At 30.0% G+C, this 25,857-nt stretch overlaps 2 protein-coding genes across 3 annotated transcripts in view; one reads left to right on the top strand and one right to left on the bottom strand.

Moving 5' to 3' along the window:
• The window catches only part of LOC106692807 (E3 ubiquitin-protein ligase RNF185), a 15,422-nt gene extending 3,159 nt beyond the window's left edge, over positions 1-12,263 (bottom strand). Inside the window, exons 1-5 of one of the 2 annotated variants that reach the window (XM_014438986.3) lie at positions 12,139-12,263; positions 11,827-11,985; positions 6,541-6,672; positions 4,950-5,004; positions 2,629-2,746 (exon numbers count right to left, since the gene is read on the bottom strand). In XM_014438986.3, the coding sequence (XP_014294472.1) occupies positions 2,629-2,746; positions 4,950-5,004; positions 6,541-6,672; positions 11,827-11,966 (445 nt within the window). In that variant the 5' untranslated portion in view covers positions 11,967-11,985; positions 12,139-12,263. Of the gene's footprint in view, positions 1-2,628; positions 2,747-4,949; positions 5,005-6,540; positions 6,673-11,826; positions 12,106-12,138 lie in introns of those variants that run through there. The other variant, XM_014438987.3, reaches the window with a different exon arrangement.
• A 98-nt stretch (positions 12,264-12,361) lies between these two features.
• Prp19 (pre-mRNA processing factor 19) lies at positions 12,362-21,419 on the top strand. Its single transcript, XM_014438985.3, has 9 exons — positions 12,362-12,580; positions 12,697-12,846; positions 12,923-13,200; positions 13,299-13,493; positions 16,852-17,037; positions 17,223-17,423; positions 18,201-18,339; positions 18,424-18,628; positions 19,230-21,419. The coding sequence occupies exons 1-9, from the start codon at positions 12,562-12,564 to the stop codon at positions 19,369-19,371; spliced, it is 1,515 nt and encodes a 504-aa protein (XP_014294471.1). The 5' UTR covers positions 12,362-12,561; the 3' UTR covers positions 19,372-21,419.
• Positions 21,420-25,857: the final 4,438 nt, after the last annotated feature.

Here is a 25,857-nt window from a genome sequence, read left to right on the forward strand (position 1 = left end):
CTATCTCTCATAATTATAATTACAAAACTTGTATCCTTTTTTGTCTCAACACTTTTTATTTCAACAGTCCAACGTTTCGGCCATTTTAGTCATCCTCAAGGACATCTTCAATTATAAATTCTTCCTCACATTAAATTTAGAATTACTTTTGCAGGCTATTCTGCCCAGGTCATTCATTAATTATAAGTTAAAAACCTATTTTTTTTATTTCAAATCATAAATATCTAATTCTTCTTATTTATAAATGGTTTGTGTAGATGGTAGTGATTTTGTGTGATAATTTTAACATAAGAAGAATTAGATATTTATAATTTTAAATTTAAAAAATAGGTTTTTAACTTATAATTAATGAATTACTTGGGCAGAATAGCCTGGAAAAGTAATTCTAAATTTAATGTGAGGAAGAATTTATAATTGAAGATGTCCTTGAGGATGGCTAAAATGGCCGAAACGTTGGACTGTTGAAATAAAAAGTGTTGAGACAAAAAAGGATACAAGTTTCTATTTATTTAATAAATAATTACCTTGTCTCAAGAAATTGAAATAATATAATTTAAAAAAAAAAATTATTTTTTAGTAAATTGTGTTTAGAATTGTGCAACAGGGTAAACTGCTATACTTAATGGAACAAGGATCTGGAGCAGGAATATGGAAGATGGATATACCTAATCAAGGCGTATCCATTTCGCTAGGAAAGCACACTATAGTATTTCAGGCTGAGATGTTTGCAACAATGTGCTCAGAATATAATAAAAGAGGGCACGAGGGATAGGCTAATTACGATTTTAACGGACAGTCAGGCAGCTATTTATGTGCTGGGTAGCTATGTAACCTGTTCTAAATTGATGGAGGAGTGTAAGGTTAACTTAAACTCTCTCTCCTTGGCCAACAAGGAGCAGGTTGAATAGGTACCTGGGCACAAAGGCATTAAAAAAAATGAGCGAGCGGACTACCTAGACCTAGCAAGGAAAGGATCTGGGACCGCTCCTTATACACCTGAGCCCATGTGTGCGATTAGTCTCAGCCATGCGAAGAGGCACATCAAAATGATTGCTGAAAGCAAGGCTGGGTTACTTACACAATCAATAATGTTCCTCAAGGGATCCTTCCCGAAAAGAAGTAACACTCTTCTTAATATAGAAAGGAGTATTTTAAGATAAGTGACAGGTCGATACATGGGACACTGTCAGCTGAATAAGCATCTCTATAAAATGAGATTGATAAGAGTCCCCTTCCCCTTTCTGCAGAGATGATGAGACTGCTTACCACATCATTTGTAGATGTTAAGCAGTAACAAGGACACAATTCCTCATCTTCAGTAAGGATCTCTTATCTTGGACCCCAAACTTTGCGAGATAGTGGATCCTTACACAATATCCAGATTCACAAAGGCAATTGACCTGCTTTGAGCAGAGGAGGGACGGCATACAATAGGCCCTCTGTGGCCATGGTGCATTTTGCTGGGAGGAAAAAAAAAGTATGTAGCAATTTAGAGAACTTTATGTCTTAATGCAATCATCTGATAAGATTTGTTAAAAAACAATTTATTTATGTAGTAAATTGTGTTTTGAATTTAGGGATCAGTTGATCACACCAAACAACACAAATATTTATCTTGGTTTCTAGGTATCAAAAATTATTTTTTCCAACTTAACATATCAAAGAGAAAATAGTTTCACCAGATAAAGTTTACTTTGATATAAACTTGAACAATATTTCAAATTTTAGTAAAAATTTTATATTTATTGTAAAAAAAAAAAAAACTTTAGTTTCATATGCAATTCTGTCCCAGGAAATGAAGTGGCAGATAGTCTTGCCACATGATGAGCAGAATTTCCATAAACATGAGACATATTGGTAAATCAATATGGGGATACCCAAAACGTAGCACAGCAAATAGAGAATAGTAATAATATTCTGATAAATGCACATAGACAAGGTAGAAGGGAAGAGATACAATTGTTTAATAAAAAACCTAATCCCAGCTGACTTCCCACAAAGAGATGCAGTAATCTGCTCTCGTCTGACAACTGGCCACGACTATCTACAGAATCATCTCCAAAAGATAAGTCTGGCTTGAGATCCTACATGTATACTGTATGACCAAGGGAGATTAGATAAAAACCACTTTGATGCATGTCCAGCTCTACTAGATTGAGAAATAAAACATTTGCCGATGAGCATTTGAAAAAAACGAATTTATATTGGGCAGCAAGATGTCTGATGGTCGAACGACCAATGACTTTGGCATAAAAAAATAAATTTAAATCACTGCTATAAAAAACAATAATTATTAGTAAGCCTTATGTCAAAGAATTTAGACGAAATAAGTTCAAAAATGAATATTTTATGTTTGTATGAACTTTCTTGTATCAAGCCCTGAACGTAAACTCTCCTTGTTTTCTTATTATAGTTCCCCCGATACTGCAAGATCCATCTCAGTGAAAATGTTCCTCATGTTCCTCTGATGAGACTCTGATATTATTATTATATTACATATCGTGATCCTAATTGCAAACCATTTTGAGTAAGTTTTTGAAGGTATTCCATTTTTATCGCACCTTAATGTAGTTTCAAAGTTTGATTATTTTTCAAAAAAGAGCCATTTTGATTTATTTAAAAACATACCTTGAGAAGGTCTTTGATCGTGTGGATTGAATGTCGAAGTGATAAATCCAAAAGGGAAAGCCCCGATACCGAAGGACATATGAAAACCTCCATCTCCAAAACCGAAACCAGGAAAACCCTGCAAAACATTAATTATATAACACCATAACAATTAACATAAAATTATTTAAATAGAATAAATTGTATACAATTAAAGTCTCAAAACACTCTTTATTTCTTTAAAAGTCTTAACATTTTAGCCAATTCTACCATCCTCAAGGACAATCTTAAATACAAATTTACAACTCACATCAATAATTTAAAATAAAAATTCTAGTGGAAAAACCAAATAAATTAAAACTAGAAAATTGTGAATTAATGTGTTTCACTTATAAGCTGACGATATATAATTTAAGGAAGATGGTCTAGAGCGACGATAAAAAAAGTTAAATAAGCAATTAGGTGTGAAATAAGGACATGAGAGGCACGTAACGAGGAAAGCTCATTTCACAGTTAACTACTAAGCCCTGAAGAATAACTACAACATAGGTCAAAACGTTAGTTTCAAATAAATAGTCTATTTGAGGAGAAGATAGTAAGTGAAACTCATTTTATAGTGCCAATGTTTCATATCAAATTTCAGGCCTAAGAACAAACAAAATAAAATCATGTTAGAATACAAATGAAAACAGTATAACAAGAAAAGATGGAAACAAACAGAAAAAGAAATAAGTATCAAATACATATATGTAAATAGTGAAAAATTTCAATTTTAAAAAATAATGAAATAAATTTTTTTTTTTCTTTTTAACCATATTTTCCCTCTCTTCCTCACCCAGTTTCCTCTAGGTATGTTCACCACCTCTAATTACCGTTATTTGTATTACTACTCTTAGCTTGTATAACTTTATATCTACTTCTTTAATTTTGTTATTTTAATTAAACATTTAATCAATCACAAATACATTTTTTCTTTATAATTTTGTATATACTACTTTAAATGTAAATAATTTTAATTTTGTACATGCAATTACTTAATTCATTTTTATATCTATTACATTTTTTTATTTTAATATAGTGTAATCTCGATGAGTAGCAAACACTCCAGTAATCCGAACTGGCAAAAAGTTAATTATTTTTTTTTTCCACAGTTTTCCTTTACAATCAATTCCAGTTTACATACTAAATGCAAATATTTCAATTTATTCCTTTTTTCTTTCCCTTTTTGTTCCTTCCATTTCACAATTTTTGTTTCATTTGGTCGACAAATTCATTCTCCCGAATTCCCCCTCTCATATCCTCCCAGTGACCCACTAAACAAATTCACCATTAGACAACAATGTGAGATCAAACCAGAAAAATACTAGTCACAGCAGTAGATCAGTATTAAACATTTTTTTTTTTAAATTTTAAACTCAAAATTTCCAAAAAAATTAAATAAATGTAACTCATATTGTGTAATTTTTTAAAACCATTTTTCCTAATACTTTATTTAATCTGAACTTTTCATTTACCGTTTGGTAAATGAAAATTTTGGAACAAAAAGGGAAAGAAAAAAAGGAATAAATTGAAATATTTGCATTTAGTATGTAAACTGGAATTGATTGTAAAGGAAAACTGTGGAAAAAAAAAAAAAAATTAACTTTTTGCCAGTTCGGATTACTGGAGTGTTTGCTACTCATCGAGATTACACTATATTAAAATAAAAAAATGTAATAGATATAAAAATGAATTTGAACTTTTCATTTACCGTCCAGTCGCAAATGTCGTAGAGAGGAGTTTGTTCTGACCAGGCTGAGAATAGGTCACATGAGGCTCACCCACTCCTGTCTCATTTCAAAAGAAATTCCTCCGAACTACCAATATTGCAGCAATAAGCCATATTTTCCAACAATGCCCATATTTCACACCACACCTCAATAGCTTAGGACTAAACCCAGATATTTCAAAAACCCTCGGAGACGATAATAAAACAATAGAATTAGTAGTTCAATTTCGAAAATCACAACATTTACTGGCAAAAATATAACATTGAACGGAAGAAAAAAACAAAACAATAATAATAAAATAAATAATCAAATTAAAATATAAATAAAATTAAACGAATATAAGCAAAATTAAATTAAATATAAATGGCATTGATGACCAATGAAGTTTGCCACCACTAAACAAAAACAAACAATAAATGTTGTATCTATGGCTACGGCTAATTTTTGCCAATCTCTGCCTTCCAGACCATCTTTCAAAAATCTGATACCAATCAATTAATTATAACTAAATTTAAAACTAACCATTTCATAATATGAATGAAATTGAAATCGTAGCATATATATACAACTCACACTATTGGTTTCGGGTTCACTTCTTTGTCCTGCTGGCCTCGGTGGAACTTTATTTCTGAAACAAAATTATTCTTAAGTATAAAGCTATATGGAAACATTCGTTTATAGACTGAAATGTTAATTAAAATAATATTATAATAGAAAAATATAATTTTTTTTATAGATATTTTATTATTGTATTGTGCACTCTTAACATTCCACCGGTAAACTTTAATAAATTCCGATAATTTCTAAAATAGATTGACTTTCTTCTGCCCTTTAACAATATTGATGTTTACTATATGGCCTTGAAGAGAGAACTGAATCAATATTGTGCAATAATGCCCCTAGATGATGCAATCTTGAACATACTGTAAATTAAAGTCAAACTACCATTTTGCCGGAAAATAGGACTGTAGCGAAATGAGAGATAGACTTATTTTTGGATTTGATAAGGGAACACTAAGTTTGATCAAACTTACGAGCTTTTTAGGTCAATGCATAGTTTATCTTCACTTCCATAAACGAGAGGGGAGTCTGTCAGCAGTTTACATCAACATGATGAACTCTGCAAAAATTTAGTTCTAGCTTCAATATATAACCAGTCTTTTTTTATTTTTTTTTTTTATTAAAAACCAGACCTGTGACCGGCAAAATCCTGAATTCATATATTCATGATAATTAATAATAGATAATTGTCATAATAATTGTAATTTCCATTGATAATTTTGATCTGGTATTGATGTGGTACATTTTTGGGTGAAGAGAATTATTCAATTTAAGGGTAAAACTATGGATGCATAATAATATAGATAACTCCCCTCTATGTAACTCCGAAGAAAAGGAAGATACGATTCACTCCTTGAAAACCTGTCACAAGTATAGTGAGATTATAATAAAATATTTTGGGCAGCGGACCTGGTCTCTAGAACAATTACTCAGTTCTTAAGCTCTTAGAAATTTTGTACGACGGGCTACACTGGAAAGAGCTCGGTTGGTTAACATGTGAGAAATCAATGTCATACCACAGTTTGTTACAAGTTTGATATTATTGTTTCATTTCTTCTAACATAAATACCATATTATTGTTTTTTTTTTTAGTTTTGTCATTTATGAGTTGTAGTTAAAATTCCACAAAGGCTTCGACAGATGAATATTTTTTCCACTGTCTATGTGTTTTAATATATCAATTTTTTTTATATAGGGAGATAGTCAGGGTTGCGGTCAAAAGAGAAATAAAAATAGTTTACAACTATTTTTATTTCTCTTTTGACCGCAACCCTGACTATCTCCCTATATATCAATTTTTACGGTCAACTATACATACATATATATCAATTTTTTTGTATTTTATATAAATAATTGCATTAAAAAAAAAAAATTATTGATATTTAAAAACAGAAATAGAGAGGGAGAATTGTGGAATTGAGTTGGACTATGAAATATAGAAAAAGGACATAAATATCAGAATGACAGGAAACTGTATTACAAGTGAATGAAGTGAATTTTATATTTTAGATGAAGGATTTGAAAGAAATAGAAAAGATAATGAACAAGCACAAAGAAAATAAGTAAGTAGATATAATATAATTGTAATAAATATGTAATATACCTTGGATCTTCCTGTTGATTACTTCCACGTCCATATAATGGAATGACTTTATCTTTTCCTATTGCGGCCTTGCACACTGGACAGAGCTGTCTTGTAGGTCTCGTCTCTAGCCACTGGTGCAGGCATGGCCAACTGCAATTGTTTTATTTTTATTAAACACTAAACCCTGAAGATGAGTACATTATATACATTTTTAAGTGAACTTTAATATTTACTGCTCCGTTACATTTCTTTTTATTCATTCTATCAGCCCGATTTTGGGTTTTATGTCAACTACAAACTACGTTCATGGTCGCTAATAGTTATAAGTTACATGCTAATACCTTATCCAACTCTTGTTTTCAAATCATGTGGTACTACCTCTATTAACTATACATTGATGTTCGGGATGGCAGACGAGTAGAGGACGGTAAGAAAGGGCATGACAAACCTGGACCAATGGCTTGAGTCCAGGGTTGTTGTATATAACCACAAATCTCATTTAGGTCCAGTGAAAGAAGTATTACAGTAATAAAAAGTGTATTTTATAGTTTATGTTTTGAAATATCTGTAATTAACTATTAGGTTTCATCACCAATAAACATGAACTACGCAATGATTGCAGAACATCAACGATAAAATTTATTAAAAAAATAATAATAATGCTAAATCAATTTACATTCTTTTATATTTACTTTTGCTCATTACTTTTTACTCATCTGTATTACTGTCTTGAATTTTACATCTTGTCCTGATGAAGGCTAGAAATTCTGGCCGAAACGTTGACACTAACGAAAAGGTGATGTTATGCTTTAAGATATGGTATATGGTTTTATTTTGTTTGTTCTAATCTTATTTTAATATATTTGTTAATTATTGTTAATCATTTTTAATCTTTTCAAATTCATTATTTTATTATCTCCCATATCATTATTGGAGAAGTTTGTCAGGGGGTGCGGTCAGCAAAGAACAACATAAATAAACAAAACCATATTTATTTATTTTATGCCGACGTTTCGACCTGAGTTTCAGGTCTTCATAAGGGGTTATGGGGTAGAAGGTAGGCCTGCAACTGCAGGCCCCAACAAACTTCTCCAATCATTAATCTACGGTCAACTATCTACACCTCATCATTATTTTATTCTATTTTATGACGTTTTATAATTTTATTTTTATTATGTATGTTACACTAAGGCTCTAAAGCCTAATTTTGACGCTTGTATATTATTCTAAAGGGATCAATCCCAGAATAAATAAAGAATATTATTATTAATAAATAAGTTTTAAATTATTTGTGTTCTTCACTGACCACACCACCAACCATCTATTTCTTATATGTATTACTGCACATCTTTTATCCAATATAATATTACATATATTCTGTTTTATTTCTTGCCAATTGTATCATATATATCGTTTTCTTTCACACATTTCATTATATTGTTTTCACTACTTCATATATTTAATTATTATTTACATATTTTATTATGTTAATTTTAATTACTCATCATTTACATTTTCTTACACACCTTTTGTTATGTTTATTTACATAAGTACTGTCTGATTTTTAATAACTTTTTTTATTATCTGTTTTGTATAATTCTTCCCTTTACAATATTATATTTTATCTTCTAATAGTATCAACTACTATCCACTTAATTTATTGTTGTGTATTTCCAAGTTTGTTTGTTATCACAATCTCTTTCCTCTTCTCTGAATTAAGGTTGTTATCTCATATTATTTTTCAGCCCTGATGAAATTCATGCCGAAACGTTGACACAAATAAATAAGTTTTGCTTATTTGTTTATCTTTACTGACCACACCCCCGACCATCTTCTCTTCATATCAATCTACGGTCAACTATAAATACCTTAATTTACATTTTCAATAGATATCTTAAAATTCCAAAATACATATATGCTAAAATGAGACACCTGTTTCACAATTCTCGAAAGCAGAAACAGTAATATTGGAACAACGGATATATTACAATTGTTTCAAATCAGAATTTTATAACAACAGACACTTTAATAAAATTAACTAATTCAGATCAACGCAAAAGTAAAATTTATTACTTATGAGTTTTGAATTTTGATTTAATTTTTTTAATAATTCATTAGCTTATTATTAATAATAATGTAAATTCATATTATTATTATTCACTTCATCCATTTTTTTTTTATTTTACTTTATTTTCATTTTAGTATTTTGGATTTAGTTGTATTTTGTTAATTTAATTATTAGTTTTATCGCCAGAAATTAATTCATAATGATGAGAAGATAGTTGACAGAGGATAATATATATGAGGAGAAGATGGTTGGGGGTGCGGTCAAAGAGAAATACTTTATTCAGCCGTACTGCCCTATTACATTAGGCTGCTACATCACACAGCATACCAATCAATCCAGGATCGGACATATACACAATACATACATTCCAATGTTGTAGCAATAAGTTCCTTTTTTCTCTTTTCTCTAATTCTCCCCTTTTTCCTTCACAATCAATACCATTCTACAAATCCAAATACTACAAATATTAAATACAATACTAACAACAAATATTCCGTTTTATTTTATTTCATTCATTTTACTCCTCTTTTCTTTCTTTATCAAATCAAATAACACAAATAAGTTGAAATAACTAATAAGTTAATTTTATTAACTATAATAGTGCACTATTAAATATAATAGTGCCAACGTTTCGGAAGAATTTCTAGCCTTCATCAGGGCTAAGAACAGAGAACAAGATAACAACCAATTAATACAAAAATTAAAAATTAAAATATAAACAGAATGACATATAGTAAATAATGAAATTAATAAAAATAAAGTGATGAAAGAAATAGAAAACAATAATTCTGACCATACTATCCAACAATCTCCTCCTCATATAGAAATTAATTCATTTGTACTGTTCTAGCTTATAAATCGTAGCAGCCTACATAGCACCCTAATAGAAGTGTAACTAAATCATATCTCATTTATGTTTGTCATTTCTGTACGTTATTTTGGCACCGATCAATAGATATTATCTGGTCAGACCATATTAGATGTACTTTTCTTTATAAATACAGTCACTGTATAGTTTATTTTCATTTCCATAAACAAGAAGGGAGTCTGTCTGTAGTTTACATTAACACAATGCAGGCCGAAAAAATTAAGTTCTAGCTTTATTATTTAAGCGGTCTTTTTTTTTTTTTTTAAATTAAAAACCAGACCCGTGGCCACCAAAAACTTGATTTCAAAGTAAGTCGGGCTTCAAGATAGCTCCTCTGTTCCAACATTGGAATGGAAAGTGTTCATGAAAAATTTTCATTTATCATCAATCAGTTTAGGGAAATAAAAAAAAAGTTATATAATTTAATTTCTTGTTTGAGACTGGTTTTTTTTATCAATTATAATAAAAAAAGGCATAAAATAAATAAATATGGTTTTGTTTGTTTATGTTGTTCTTTGCTGACCGTACCCCTCGACAAACTTCTCCAATTATAATTTAAAAAAATCAATCTAGTCTCAACATGTTTATTTTCTTATGACTCCTATGTTTCGGCCATTCTCAAGGATATTTCAATGTCATTAAAAACTTGCAGGATAGTTTTCTTAGTAATTAAATAAAAATATATGCAAACATAATGATAAAATGTCAAAGTTAATTTATCGAAATTGTTGATTTTAGAAGTCTAATGTTTGAAAACTGTAGATAAAATATAAAAGTTATTTTTAAGCTTAGAACACATGAAAGATTTTTAAAAAAAAATTATTATTAATTAAAAATTAACATGCAGATATTGAACCTTGACTGAAATTTTAGATATTAATCAAGTATCATCTTCACGGACGTAAAAATTAAAATTCTAAAAAAATAAGATTTTTCTAAATAATATAACTTGTTACTTGATGAAAACAATAGTATTGGTAAATTAATGTTTAGTGTTAAATACAATAGAAAACAATTAAAAATAAAGTATGGAAAATTATACAGTTCTAAACAAAAGGTATTGTGATCTTTAAAATTTTAATTTTAGTAAATTCTGAAGGCGTGCCATTTCAAATAAATAAAGTCATTTAATTTCTTAAAAGTAAGAAATGACTAATTAAAAAAGGTTTGTTTGTTTATCTTATGCAACTTGTAGTTGTTGGGCTATCGAGTGCTTCAAGGACCATCAAACAATGCTGATTAGAAGATAAAATAGAATTGTTTTGAAGGAATGACAATTTAATTACAAAATTTTATTTTAATTTCTCATGTCACTAATATGTAACACGTTTATATTAATATCATTAATGATCAAGAGAAAGATGATATTTACTAATAACCTATCGCTAGAATTCATGAAGTTTATAATAAAAATTTCACCAACATTAGGTGAAAGTAAAATTGTAACAAGATTTCATTTAAAATCTTAATCAAGACACTCTAAAGTGAAATTTAATAAAACAAGATACAGTAATTAAGATTGGTGTCATCTTAGATAAGAAGGGCAATAAACTCTTCTGTTTTTCATAATTAATGTAATTTAAGGACGAGCCTCAGAAAAAAAAACTGAAAGTTAAGTAAAAAATTAAAAATGATAAAATGTGAATATACAAAATTATATAAAAAAAAAAATTATTTAGTGGGTGTGTCAGGTTATAACCAGGATTCAACATTCAAATAAAATAATAAATTTAAGACACATTACAAAATTACACTTCTGTCATATCAAACAATTATTGTTTTTCAAGTTCCAATTATTTTAATAAGACTGGTTATGCAATTACAACTTATGCAAGACTTTTATATGAACAATATAATGCAAGAATTCACTAAACCTTACAAAATTAAACTGAAAGAACACAATAAACCAAATTTGGAATTATAATAAGTTTTAAGGAATTATATGAATTCCTTAATCCTTACATGAACTAAGGATTGATCATGTCAATTGTTATCACTAACCAGAATTAATTAGCCATGACTTAACAGAATTAGTAATAATGAATGATTATTAGGAGGATCATGATTACTAATGAATTCAAACATCTTAGGAGGGTTTTCTATTTGATTAATATTTGCTTATCAGAAAGTTTTCTATGACAGCTGAAAGAATAGATCATGTAATATAACATACATGGTGACAGCAGTATTCAACAAAATTAATCAACACAAATAATATCATAAACTAAAGATTTAAGTATATTGAGTTGTTCAATGTTAACTTTCAACTAATTTGAATGATATATACAATGATAATTAAATAAACATATTTACAAGTTAACAAACTTTTTATCTAGATTTATCAATTTAAAAAATCTTATAAACTTACCAAAATAAGTGGCCACACATACTGACAACTGCATCTTTGGCTGTGTCAAGGCATATGTTGCATTCAAACAGTGGGTTCTCTTCTTTTTCCTCCCCATCTTTTCCACTTTTTGATGGTCCGGGGGCATTTGTAGTTTCCATAGCACAAAATACCAATTATCTAAAAATTATGGCCATAACCAAATTTGTTCAGATTTTGAATAATACTTATCCAATTATCCAAGTTTTATAAGTGTTTGAGGGTTAACGTGAACAGGATTTAAGGAAATAATCATATGAATAATAGGATAAACGTCTTATAGCCTTCACTTACGTTTTAACTAGATGATGTAACTGTACTTCGTTTTTGAAATGTATTAAATAAATAAAAATAATACGTCATTCACAACCTAGAGTTACCCAGATAAACTTCTCAAGCAGATGGTGCCAAGATCGGAGAATGCCTAACATCTTTAATCATATCATTTATCTTTTTTTATTGTGTTACTTATAAATTTTGAATCATACAATTTATTTTTACCATAAATTAAAATTATTGTTTTATCTAATAATATATGGAGAAAATTTATTCCGAAAAAATTATAAATTATTAAACATTTCTTTATCTAATGCCGGCTTAGCTTGAGTTGATTCGTGCTTGCTCGTTCTGTGTAATGTTTGTGCGGTTGAAGTTTTATTAATTATTTAATTTACTCAGTATTTTACTATCGTATCTTGTCTTCCAGAATATTCAATAATGTCTCTTTGCTGTGCACGTTAGTCTCATCTTATTAAAAATCATTTTAGTTTTTAAAAGATATCAGATTTTTTTTAAACCTTTTTAAAGTTGTTTATTTACGTTTTGGTTTTAAGTGGCGTTTTAATTTTTCAGTATCGAACGAAGTTCCAGAACATCCAGTAGTTTCTCCAGTTTCTGGTTGTATATTTGAACGTAGACTGATTGAAAAATACATTACTGAGAGTGGAACTGATCCTATCAATGGAAAGGAGCTTACTGTTGAACAACTTATAGAAATTAAAAGTAATGCTTTTTTACTTATGAAAAGTATTTAGTTCTATGTTTATTGTTGTTGTTTAATTAATGTTTGATTGTGTAGCAACACCTGTTGTGAAGCCTAAGCCACCTTCAGCGACTTCCATCCCTGCTATATTGAAAACTTTACAAGATGAATGGGATGCTGTAATGTTGCAAAGTTTTACTCAAAGACAACAACTCCAAACCGCAAGGCAAGAACTAAGTCATGCCCTATATCAACATGATGCAGCTTGCAGAGTGATTGGTAGGTTAACGAAGGAGGTAACAGCAGCCAGAGAAGCTTTGGCGACATTGAAACCACAAGCTGGAATTGCACAGCCCACTGCTATTCCTCAACCAGTAAATATTAATTTATATATAAACAAATACAATTATGTATGATCATGATGGGAGGATTATTCCAAGTAACCAATTCATCTCTTGAATTATCATTTTAGGCATTGGCTGTCGAAGCTGGAGGAGTGGCTAATCAACCAACCGAGCAAGCAGGAATGTCCGCTGAAGTTATCCAGAAACTTCAAGACAAAGCTACTGTCCTTACTCAAGAAAGAAAGAAGAGGGGTAGAACAGTTCCTGAAGATCTTGTGCCGCAGGAGAATATTCGCAATTTCAAAACACTCGCTTCTCATCCTGTAAGTAAACTATATAATCATTTTGTTTTTGTATTTTCTGAAATGTTCAGGTATTCTTTGTAAGCTATCTGGTTCTCTGCAATAGTAACTGTAAATTTTAATTTAATATTTAGTACTATTTCATAATTTTCATCGACATGGTGATGAGTTTCTAATCACTTATACACAATGAGAAAATTATCGACCAATGTTAGTTATAACTTGATTCCATAAATTGATATATGAGGAATTTGGTCATAAAATATGATGATAATAATGAAGGCCTAACGAACCCTAAGGTTCGATGCCGATACCACCAAATGCTCTCTGCATACATCCTTTCAGTGATGCCCCTCCAAACCCAACTCCACTAAATCACTTTTGACTCAATCCTCCCATCTACATTTCAGTGTTGCTTCAGTGTTTATTAAAATTTTAGGGATCTGCTTGTTACTAAGCTCTATAACCTTACTTGCCCATCTTATACGTCGCAATGCTATAACTGGAATTATATTTACTGGGTGTTACCTTTAACTCAGCGTTGTGTGATCTTCTAAATTCTCCCATTAATTCATCCTTTTTCGGTCCAAATATTTTTTGCAATACTTATTTTTTTGAAAAAAAAAAAACCTAAGACACTGTTCATCTCTTAGTGTAGAGGCCACATCTCACATCCATAAAGAACAGTGGGAAGGATAATAGTTCATTAAACATGATAACTGACATTTTTTGTTAATTGGAGTTTTAGATAAAATCTGATTCCTTAAAGCTGATTTCATAGTTTTTTAAAATATGTGTAGGATTTTTTTTTTTTTTTTTTTTTTATGATAAGCTGATTGGAAGTAAAACTTTCTAACTGACAAAGATGGCCACCCAATACAGTCTTTCTTATTGATAAGAAAATTAAATCCAATATTTGCAATGTCAGTTACAGTTCTGATAAGAGCTATTTTAGTGATAGAAATGCTGAAGATCTGAACTATGATTTCATGTAAGGATGCAAACTAATTGGATCCAAGTTAAAAAGTCAAGTATGTGGTAACTGGATTTGGTAAAAGTCAATGTATAATTTGGAATCGACTTGCAAATTTGTTTTTATATTCAGCAGAATACAAATATGTGCTAAGGTGAACATGGTATCTGCTGCTGTTACCATGTTTTACACCCTCTAGGTCTGTCATGACTGTATCTACTGTTATGGTAGCAGTATCGCCCTAAGTCTTGCATGATAGCTGACAGTACATGTAGTGGCATTAAAGCTACTGTCACGATAAAAACTGTTTATATGACTACAAAAACTTCGATTCACACTAAATGTTAGATACCATGTTTTACTACAGAACGCATTCTATATTTTAAAACCTTACACATAACAAAGTGACAGGAGCATATACTTAGTTGTATAGTTGGTATCTGTAAGTACCACACAAAAAAAAAAATGTGAATTTATAGCCGTGTTCTTTTTAAAACAAAATTAGTAATAGTGTTGATTATAACCTAATATAATAAAACATAACATATAAGTGAGGATATGCCTGTTTATCATGTGTATCTACACTCGTGTTCTGTTATTAATTGAGTGATATGATGTGTGATAATATTGATAAAAGATGGAAGAAATGTATGGTATCTACCGATAGGGCGTTCTTCACAGCTTTGGTTACAATATGAAGTACACAATTTTTTTTGCTGTACCTTTCCTTATATATGTCCAAAATGGATTTTTTTTTTCAAGTTTAGCTTATTTTTATTGGATGATTCAATTATATTTCAAACAAGTATCTGGAATGTTCTATGCTTTTATAGTTTTTTAATTGCTTTGAAAAACTAATAAAAAGTGAATGGGTTTTCATGGGAACCAAGCTCAAATTAGGTTCAAATTTCAAATGCCCCCAGAATGGTATGCTGGCTGTACATCACAGCCATTAGAACTATGGTTCTATATACAGCCCTGGTATAGTGGCACAGGCCAATGTCAAGGAATATCTTAGACAAACTGCAGTGGCTTGGATGTCTGGCACTATGGATACCACTACTACTGCGGCAGTAAAAGTCATGCTTAGTCTGACTCCACTGCATTCGGAGATTGAGGCACAAGTCCTAAACACCATGTTTAGGCTTGTCAAACAAAATGCAAAGCACTAACATTGGCCATGGAAAGATTATTCAGCAGATATAGGAGAACAGGGTGCTTTCCATGCACTCGGATGCTCAAATCAAATGCAGATATAAAGACACTGGATTTAGTATAAGGATAAATAAAACCAAAATCCATAAACTAAACAATGTTATTAATTGCTACAGGGGTGGCTTCCTTACAGATCAAGGCTTAGGAGCTGGCATATAGCATGGTAATAAACGATTAGGAGGTATATCTATTTCCCTATGCGTACTCAGAAATACTTGGGAGAAGTCATTGCACCAGTACTCTAATAGAGGAGAGGCTCTCTAGTAGAAGAATAACAATGTACACAGATAGACAAGCAGAAATAGGGAGTACTGTCAACCCTGTTACACGCTCTAGAGCTGTTGAAGATTACTTTATAGTTCTTAACAAACTCTCATGTGATAATGTTAGTATCAAATGGAGTCACCGCGACATTCCCAGTAATGCTAGTAAGGAGTGGCTCTGAGACAATTCCTATTACTACGGAGCCCATGTGTGGCTTAAGCCTAAACTATGTAGAAAGTAGTGTTAAGGCGGCTTATGGTTTAAAAGCCAAACTTTATTGGCTGAATAAATGACAGCTACACTCTAAGCTGTTTCTGGACAAACAGGAGTTCTCTAAGGAAAATTACCAAGATCTACGCAGGTCACTGTCGACTTGATAAACATTTGTTTAACCTTAAGTTTATGGGATAACCTGTGTGCAAATTCTGTAATCCTACGGATGAAACGGCATACCCCGTCATCTACTGGTGTGCATGGTTGAGGTTTGCACTGTTTGGTGTGGATCGCATCATGGACCCAATATCCAATATATGGATAAGATTCAAGACTGTCATGAGAATGATGGTGAATCGATAAAAAAAATTATTTTTTGTGTATGTGGAAGATAAAAGAAAGAGAGGGCAGCCATGATTGAGATGGGTAGACTAGGTTGACACTGAAATTAGTCTTAGGTGATTTCCATATCTAGCATGAAGAAATTGATAACTCATTTTACCTAGTTAACTGAACTCATCAACTTCTTTACGCTAGGCAGGACTTCATGCCCGTTCCTTTCCCACTACTTTAAATGATAAGTTTCATTAAGTTGGGAAATTTCATAAAGTGCCAACTAATAAGACACCTTACTTACCTTTATTTATAATTTATATTTACTTAACATAGTATACTCTTGGTGTTAGTTATCTGATTTTTATATTTACTTTTCAGGGTTTGCACAGTGCATCAGTACCTGGAATTCTTTCGCTTGACATCCATCAAGCAGATACTAGTAAAATTTTGACTGGAGGTAATGATAGGAATGCAACAGTTTTTAACAAAGATACCGAGCAAGTCGTTGCTATCTTGAAAGGTCATACTAAAAAAGTCACCAGGGTTATTTATCATCCAGATGAGGTATATCGATTGTATCTTCTTTTATTTTGTTTTTTAAAATTGTTTAATATTTATAGATTATGATGAAAATTTAATGTTTCCTGTCTGAGTTAAAGGTGAATTAGTTGTAATTTTTATAATTTAAAAACTAAATTGAATATTTATTTTATTCACTAAATAACGTTGCGAATATATTTCTTTTCTAGGATGTTGTTATTACGGCATCTCCAGACACAACTATTCGTGTATGGAACGTGCCAAATTCTCAGCCTTTACAGTTGTTACGAGCACACGATGCTCCGGTAACTGGACTTTCTCTCCATCCTACAGGAGATTATGTGCTGTCGACATCAACTGATCAGCATTGGGCCTTCTCTGACATTAGATCTGGACGTCTGCTTACTAAAGTAATTTTTATTCCTCTTCACCTTGTTCTGTTAATTTTTTTTTATATTTAATAATTTATAGTAATGTTTAAATAAAGTTAAGAAGCTTCAGTAAAACTTTTTTATTATTAATTAGAAATCGAATTTTTTTTTTTTAAATATTTTATGTAAAGGAAATAAAAATAACATGTACAGTCAAAATTTTAAATAAGCGAGAATAACAAACATATATTAAATAATTAATGGCAACAGAAGTAATAAATAAAAAATAAAAGTAGATAAATGTGAAAAAACAAATTCCTTACTATAATATATTTATTGTATCCATTTTTTAAATTTTATTGTATTTATTGTAATATGTCTATATTCCCTCCCTTATCATATATATTTATTTGTATTATCATTTGGTGTCTGCTCATGTGTAATATTTTTGTAAATGTCCTATTATTATCTTACTTTTATATTATTTTATATCTTTTTTTTCTTCAAATGTAGTGTCATTTGTTAACCATAAAATTCCCCCACTCTCCTACCCATTTCAAACATTCTATCCGCCTTTAGTCCATTCTTTCACTTTTCTTCATTCAGAAATGTTAGTGTCCTTTTTTGTTCATTATTTTCCTTTTTTATTGACCTTTATTTTGTTTTCATTAATTTTATAATAGCTTTTTGTTAATTTATACTTTTCACTGTACGTCTTATTTTTATTTTATTTTTTTTACTTTGTTCATTTTTACATATATTAAACATATTTAATGTAATTTACTCCTAATATATTTCTACCTATGGATTGGTTAGGTGGCAGAAGGAGGAAATGCAGTCGCTCTAACCACTGCACAGTTTCACCCCGATGGTCTTATTTTTGGCACTGGTACCTCGGACTCACAAGTTAAGATATGGGATCTGAAAGAGCAATCGAACGTTGCCAACTTTTCAGGTTTGTAATTATAAAATTAGTTTAAACTACTCTACTTTCTTAGATTACATAGATTCCTCATTAGACAATTTTTTTTTATTTTAGGCCATTCTGGTCCTATTACGGCGATATCATTTTCTGAAAATGGTTACTATTTGGCTACGGCCGCTGATGATACCTGTATTAAACTTTGGGATTTAAGAAAACTCAAAAATTTTAAAACACTTCAAGTTGATGAGGGTTATGAGATCAAGGATTTATGTTTCGATCAAAGTGGAACATATTTAGCAGTTGCTGGAACAGATATAAGGTAATGATATTATTGAATCTTCTTAGTTTTTAATTTTTATAATTTTTCATTCTTCCTTGATTTAAGTTAATAAATTATAGATAAGTAGTTTATTTATTAACAACTGTTATATTTTACTCATAAGTTATTAATAATATTAAAAATACTAGTTCATTACAGAAGTCTTTATACATTAATTAATTTTTGATATTACTGTCTCCGTTTTAAATCTTATTTGGTCCTCATGTAAGTAATCCTTTGCTTAATTTGACTTATCCATTATGTAATTATATACCAAATATCTCTTTTTTTAATTTCTTTTTATAAATTTAAACTGAAATTATCAGAGGAAGAATTGTCATTTGTGATCCTCCATTGAATTTTTAAATAGAAAATGTGACCAGATGTAGTTGGCATTGGTATTTTAAAATAGTAAATATTACCAGATCTTGATGGCATTGGCATTTTGGTAATGTGACTAGATCTAGATGGTATTGTATTTAAACTGTGATACTATACTAATTAAATTTATGAACCATTATATATGTAAAGAGTATAATCTTAAAGTACTAGTTAATTAAATGGATATTAAAACATTTAGTTTAATAATGTATATTTTTAGGGTTTATGTCTGCAAGCAGTGGTCCGAGTTGAAAGTATTCAACGATCACACTGCTATGGCCACAGGAGTCAGGTTTGGTAGAAATGCTTCCTTCATCGCTTCGACGAGTATGGACAGAACATTAAAGTTGTACAGTGTGTAAATATGTATTATAGAACTAGAAAAAACAAAACAAAAAAACAATTTTAATTTTACTACTGGTCAATATTTGTTGGTGTAAGTTTGACCAAAAAGTGACAAAAAAGATAGTGGATCTTTTGAATGTTTTTCATAAACTAATTGTCTGCTTTATAAAATGTTTCTAGTTATATGGAAAATTTATAAAGATAGATAAATTGTGTTCAATACTGTGCGCAAAATTGATAATTTAAATTAATGAATAGTAGGGATTGTTTAAAATTTGTTTTTAATTGGTAACAACCATTACCATGGTAACTTCTCTTACCATTATGTATAAAATGGTATTCATTCTTCATAATGTATGTATGTATGAAATTATTAATAAGGAATATTTTATGTAATTTCTGAATAAAATAGTTTTATTATTCATTTCATGTTTATTAAATTAATCTGTTTTTAAAGTAAATTTGATGATATCATAAGTGAAAAAAAACTTATAAAAATTAACAATTTCTTAATTTGTACACAGTGCATTAGTAACTTTACATAATAATTTAAAATTATTGTTGAAAGATGACCGGTTGGCGGTGAATAAAGGTACACAAATAGCAAAAAAAAATTTATCTTTGTACCTTTTTTGACCGCCACCCGGATCATCAACAAATTCGACAAACTGTCAACTATTATTCTTCCTGTTTAAAATGGTTTTAAATAATTCCATTTATCTCTGTTTCTCATCAACCCCTGTAAAATTACTTATTGTGATGAACTACTTTAGATGTGTGTCTAAATAAAAAAGAGGAATGTTTGATTTATAAAATCTTTTTAAATAAATATTATTTATTAATTAAGTAATTCTTTTTTAAAAATTTTTTGTATTTTATCATTATGTCTCTTTGATTTTGGTTATCATATGTAATCTTTTGTAACTACTTATTAAGTAAATAGTACTGTTCGTCAAACGGACTTATGTTCTGCAACTTTAAAATGATTATATCAAATTCAGATGAAGGGTTTAGTTCAATAACAGTTTATCTAGATATGGTAGATGGCGTTGGCAAACTATATTTCAAATCATTGTGGATTATAAACCTTGAGGTACTTCTACACCTTTGTCAGACCATAGAAAATTTGCACAATGCCACAAGCTTTTAAACTGGTTATTTAGATTAGTTGGTGTAAGTTGGCTTAAATTTGTGGCTTACCCATTGAGTGTTGTTTTTGGCTACAAATCAAAGGGTGGTTTTGTTTCATCCACACATTTGTGTTCAGTTAGTGTTTTAATTAATTTAAGAATTCCCCAAACCTTCAGATTCAATAATTAAGTCTTTTTAAATTTTATGATGGTAAATTTTAAAATTTTATTGGTTTGGTGTAAACACTTTGTTTTAAATCTTGTTAATTATTATTATTTTTTATTTAACACAATATAAATTTTTAAATACTTTTGTTCGGGTAATTAAATTAACAAATATAAGATAAAAAATCTTGAATGAAAGTTGGATTTATAACTTATGTACTATTTCTATGCATTTTTACTGTCTACGACCTAAATTTTTGATATTTGCGTTCCCTTTTATTTCACCTATCTTGTTTCTTTTTATAATGAAAATAGAGTAATAGCTGACAAAAGTAAAAAGAACTAAACAAGTGTGTGGATTACGATGTTTTTTGCTTTCTTTGTTTATCAAACATTTGTACAAGTCGGATTTGCAGCAAGTGGCAAACATTTAGATCTAGCATAACATCTTAAACCAAATGGTATTTATATGGGTTTTGTCCCCCAAAATTAAATGAAATGAACCCATTTTTGTTTCTTTATCTCTTTAATGAATATAAGTCAATATCTGTTATACAGTCTAAGCAGTAACAGTATAGTAAATAACACGACAATGGTCAGGTGTATAGTGCACAACTACCATCTATACCAAATCTATTTGAACCATTATTTGGTTGAACCATTCCATTCACTGTGCCTGACAGTTGTATATCCTAGAAATATTATCAAATTTCTTATAATTTTTTTTTTATCTGTTTATAAATATAAATATTTATTTGCAAGGTCAAGTATCATTTTGTTTATTTTGATAAACCATAAAATATCTAAATGAGGAAAAGATGGCTAGGGTAGGGGTGTCAGTGAAAACTCAAATAATTAAAAACATATTCTGGATTTTCTTTTTAGGAAGTTTGATTATATTAATTTTTTAAATTGTATAGTTAAAAAAAAAAAAAATTCAAATAGAATATACACTATTCTATATTTTGCTTGTACAACGTTTCGGGACAATTTTTCTTACAATTCATTTATATAATATTTTTCGGAACAATTTTATTCACATATATTTTCCTTTATAAAAAATTGGACTTAACAATTAAAATATAACAAAACAGCATATTGGACATTTTTATATGGTCCAAAGAGGTAACGTCTAATATAGAGCATGGCTTTGTGCTACAGAGGTAAATGAATATACCAATGGTGAGGGATAAAAATAATTTAGTTGTTACAATTTTAGAATGCAAAGGTGCATAAGTATGGGATAATTGTCCCGAAACGTACAAGCAAAATATAGAATAGTGTATATTCTATTTGGAAGGGTTTTTTTTTCACCTCAACAATTTAAAAAATTATCAATTAGTGCCAGAATTTCAAGCCTTCATTAAAATGAAATGAATAGAAGGAATCACAGAATGATTAGAAGATAACTAACAATATAGATACAAAAATAGTCTTGAAAGAAAATGTATAGTCTAAGTATTGTAAGAAGATAAAGCCTATATGAGAATAAGTAATATTAAAATTAAGGATGAAAGAACAAATAATAAAATACATGTGAAAATATAGTTGGTAAATATATGTTCAAAATTTATTGGTACAGTGAAGTCTCACTTATACGAAACATTCAGTTACGGGAAGAATTTCTCAAACCCCTGCTAAAACCTTTTAATTATGTGTATGTAATTATCCATTTATACGAAACATTCAGTTATACGAAGGAAAGTTTGCACCCTCTTTATGTACATATTAGTAAATTTTATTCAGTTCTAAGATTTTTTTTTCTTTTATGGCAAGACAAAGGACGAAAAATACCGTGAAAAACGAAACAGTAAACAACTTCTTTCCACGAATAATATCCGGTCCCAATGACTCTTTATGTTTACATTCTACTCCTAAATTTCGATTCAAAATAAAAATTATCAGTCTCTCGTTAATGCCTGAAAAGAAAAGGGGTGAAAAACAAAAAAACCTCAAAAAAATTTTACCATCATGAACAAAAAAAATCTCTTTCTATGGAAGACAAAATTAAAATTTTAAAAGATTTAATTAAATTTTTGGTACCCCCTCATATTTGTATAACTGAGACTGTATTTAGAATTAAAGTTATGAAAAAGTTAGAAAGAAAACTAATATTATAGGTACAATAACAGGATTAAAGAAATAAAATATAAAATTATATTATTAGCTAAAAGGAATATCAATATGAATGAGAAAATGTAGTTAGTAAATATATGTAAAACAAAAATATTTGAAATTAAAATTATGAAAAAAAGTGAGAAAGAAAATGTATATGTAATTAATTAAGTCAACTAGTGACTCATCATAAAATATACATTTACAAATCGTCGATCAAATCCCAATGAATGACCATAGTTGATTGCGAAGATATTTTTTTACAAAAACAGGCTATTGGAGATGATATGATACAGTGGGTTACATTATGAAAGTACGTCTCTACCTTTGGAAGATTCGAACCGAAGTACAAGTGATTATAGGTTATTTACTAGTATGTCAAAAAAAATTTTTATATTAGAAGAGAGAAAGATAAATAAAAAGTTTACCACCATTAGGCGCTCAACCTTTCAGCGAACAGGTTGGTTTTCATTCTTCTTTTTTGTTTCTTTCCCCTTTCTTTATTTTACTCTTTCCCCTTATTTTACTTTTATCTTATTTTACTCTTTCCCCTTATTTTCTCCACTTTTATCCATTTTCCTTGCCCGCGTTATAAGTTTTGTACACTATACTTATAATTTGCCTCTTTATCATCTATTATTGTTACATATATTTTCTTCCTCTCAATTTTCATTTTCTTTTCATATTTAAATTTTAAATTAATAATAACTAATATGTTCATACTTCTTTGCATTATATAACTTTAATTTTATTTCATTTCCTTAAGTAAGTTATTGTACCCGCTTTTTAATTACCCATGTATACATTTTATTTCCCGCTTCTCTCATCACTTCATTTTATTAATTCTATTTTGTAAAACTATTCATTGTATGTGTAAAATTATTCTGTTTATACTTTCTTTTTATATTTTTTTATTTTTCTATACTTACTGTGGTTGTTATCTTGTTTTGTTTTTAGCCCTGAAGACGGCTAGAAACTCTAGCCGAAACGTCGGCACATTAAAATAAGTTAATCATACTTATTTATGTTTCATTGACCGCACCCCCAACCATCTTCTCCTCATTTATCATCCACGGTCAACTATCTCTCATAATTAATAATAAAAAGTTTAGTGCATCTAAGATGAGTTTGCCTGTAGTTACCCTCTACACTAGCCCCTTTTCCCCTCCACACCATAACTAACCCTTCCTACCGAAAACAAACCAAGTGGCAGTCCAGAACTTGGTAAAGCTCTACCAGTTCTGGATTGGGTCGGTACTTGGAACGCTTTTCCACCTATTCTTGGACTCCTAAGTTACGAATATGTTACTCATGTCTTTGACTGGGACTGATTCTTGTTTAACTTTGTTGGCAGATATGTTTACCACTCTGACATGCTATTTAAGAATGCGGTATCTTCCAGAAAGTCATTTTTGAAATTTGATGATCATTGTGTTCAGAAAACAACTACTTTTTTCCAAGTTTAAATTTGTTGTAAAACAGTTAGTGGAACAAGTTTCTTAATTCTAATGTTTTAAAATACAGCATATATGGTCCTAGAATAGAATTAACTTATGATCAATGCAGTAATTTATAGCTTTTCATAACATAGGAAACATGGATCGAACCACTCTCAGCCTGTTTTCATGAATTTAAAAAAGTTCATAATTACCTTTTTGGTTTGAGAGTGGATAGTTTTCCCTCTATCCAGATTACTTTACATGGTAAACTTATAATCTTACGATATTAATGAAAAATATTTTTGAAAAAACTTTTCTTTTTTTTTCCTACGCCACAAGAAGTGGGCTATTACGCCATTTTCCCTCTCGCAGCCCAATACAATTTTACTCGTCCTCTTAGTTGGTCCGCATCTCGCTCAACATCCTCCATACCAACACACGCCAAAAGATGGTCCCCCATGTTGCATAGAGGACATTTCGGGGAATCTACGATGCCAATTCGATGGAGGTGTTTTTGGAGCAGATCATGTCCTGTCACTAGCCGAAAACAGGCCACTCTCTCAGCTCTGCTAAGATTGCCTGGGATTCTTTTTTCCTTATCCAGTAGGCTCTCCCACTTCTTTCCTTCCGCTTGAACTTTGTCTAGCACTTGTTCTGTCCTTATAATAAGAGCTTATAAGTGATTTCACTGTTCTATAGGAAAGTGGTAGAACAGGCTGGTTCTCTGCACAACCAAGTTTAGCCAACTTGTCAGCTTGCTCATTACCATCTATGCCAACATGGCCTGGTATCCACTGCAGGGCTATAGCCCTTCCTCTTTTTGAAAAAACTGATATGAGTTATTTCTATTTGTATAAAGTTACAGAAATATGTCAAGGAAAGACAGTCCAGTCAATTGAGTAGGACCGTTCCAACAATCACTTCTGACTATCCAGAAGTGTACGTAATACGCGCAGTATTTTGGAGGGAAAAATAAATACTACACATGCTTTGGATAGTCAGAAGTGGTTGTTGGAACAGACCTAGAGAAGAGAAGTGTGTGGGGTTGGCGGGGAACGTTTGCCACTGTGCATTTCTCCCCTCTACCCACAGGCAAACTCATCTTTAGATGCACTATACTAAGTTAGATCTGAACAAATCTCCTTGATGAAGCACTTATAGATTAAAATTTTTGGTGAGAAATGGATGCTGCCATATTATACTGAAGTTCTATGCTAGAATCAGCTTTTGTACATTGCATTAAATGAGAGAGCCTTCTTTTTCTGATTATAGGCAGGTGCAAACAGCAGGTTAACAAATTACATTATTAGATTAATTTTTATTAATATATTCTTGTTTGAGAGTGGTTTAATTTATTTAAAAACAAATTTGATACTTTTTTTTCAACTTTATTCTTATTAAAACCTTCCAACATTTCGACCACTCAAGTCATTTTCAAGGATACCTTTACTTTGTTGTCATTTTCTCTTTTAAAATTCCTAAAAATGTCGGCTAATTGCCTTTGTCCCACTTTAAAACTTGTATCAACCACTTCTCTTCTTTCTTTCATTTACATTTGCAAACTTTAAACAGAACCAACCTTAAAGTTTGCAAATTTAAATGAAAAGAAAGAAGAGAAGTGGTTGATACAAGTTTTAAATTTAAGAAAGAGTTA

This window comes from Halyomorpha halys, unplaced genomic scaffold (genome assembly GCF_000696795.3).
Source record: "Halyomorpha halys isolate HHAL.00 unplaced genomic scaffold, Hhal_1.1 Scaffold72.1, whole genome shotgun sequence".
Lineage (NCBI taxonomy): Eukaryota > Metazoa > Arthropoda > Insecta > Hemiptera > Pentatomidae > Halyomorpha > Halyomorpha halys.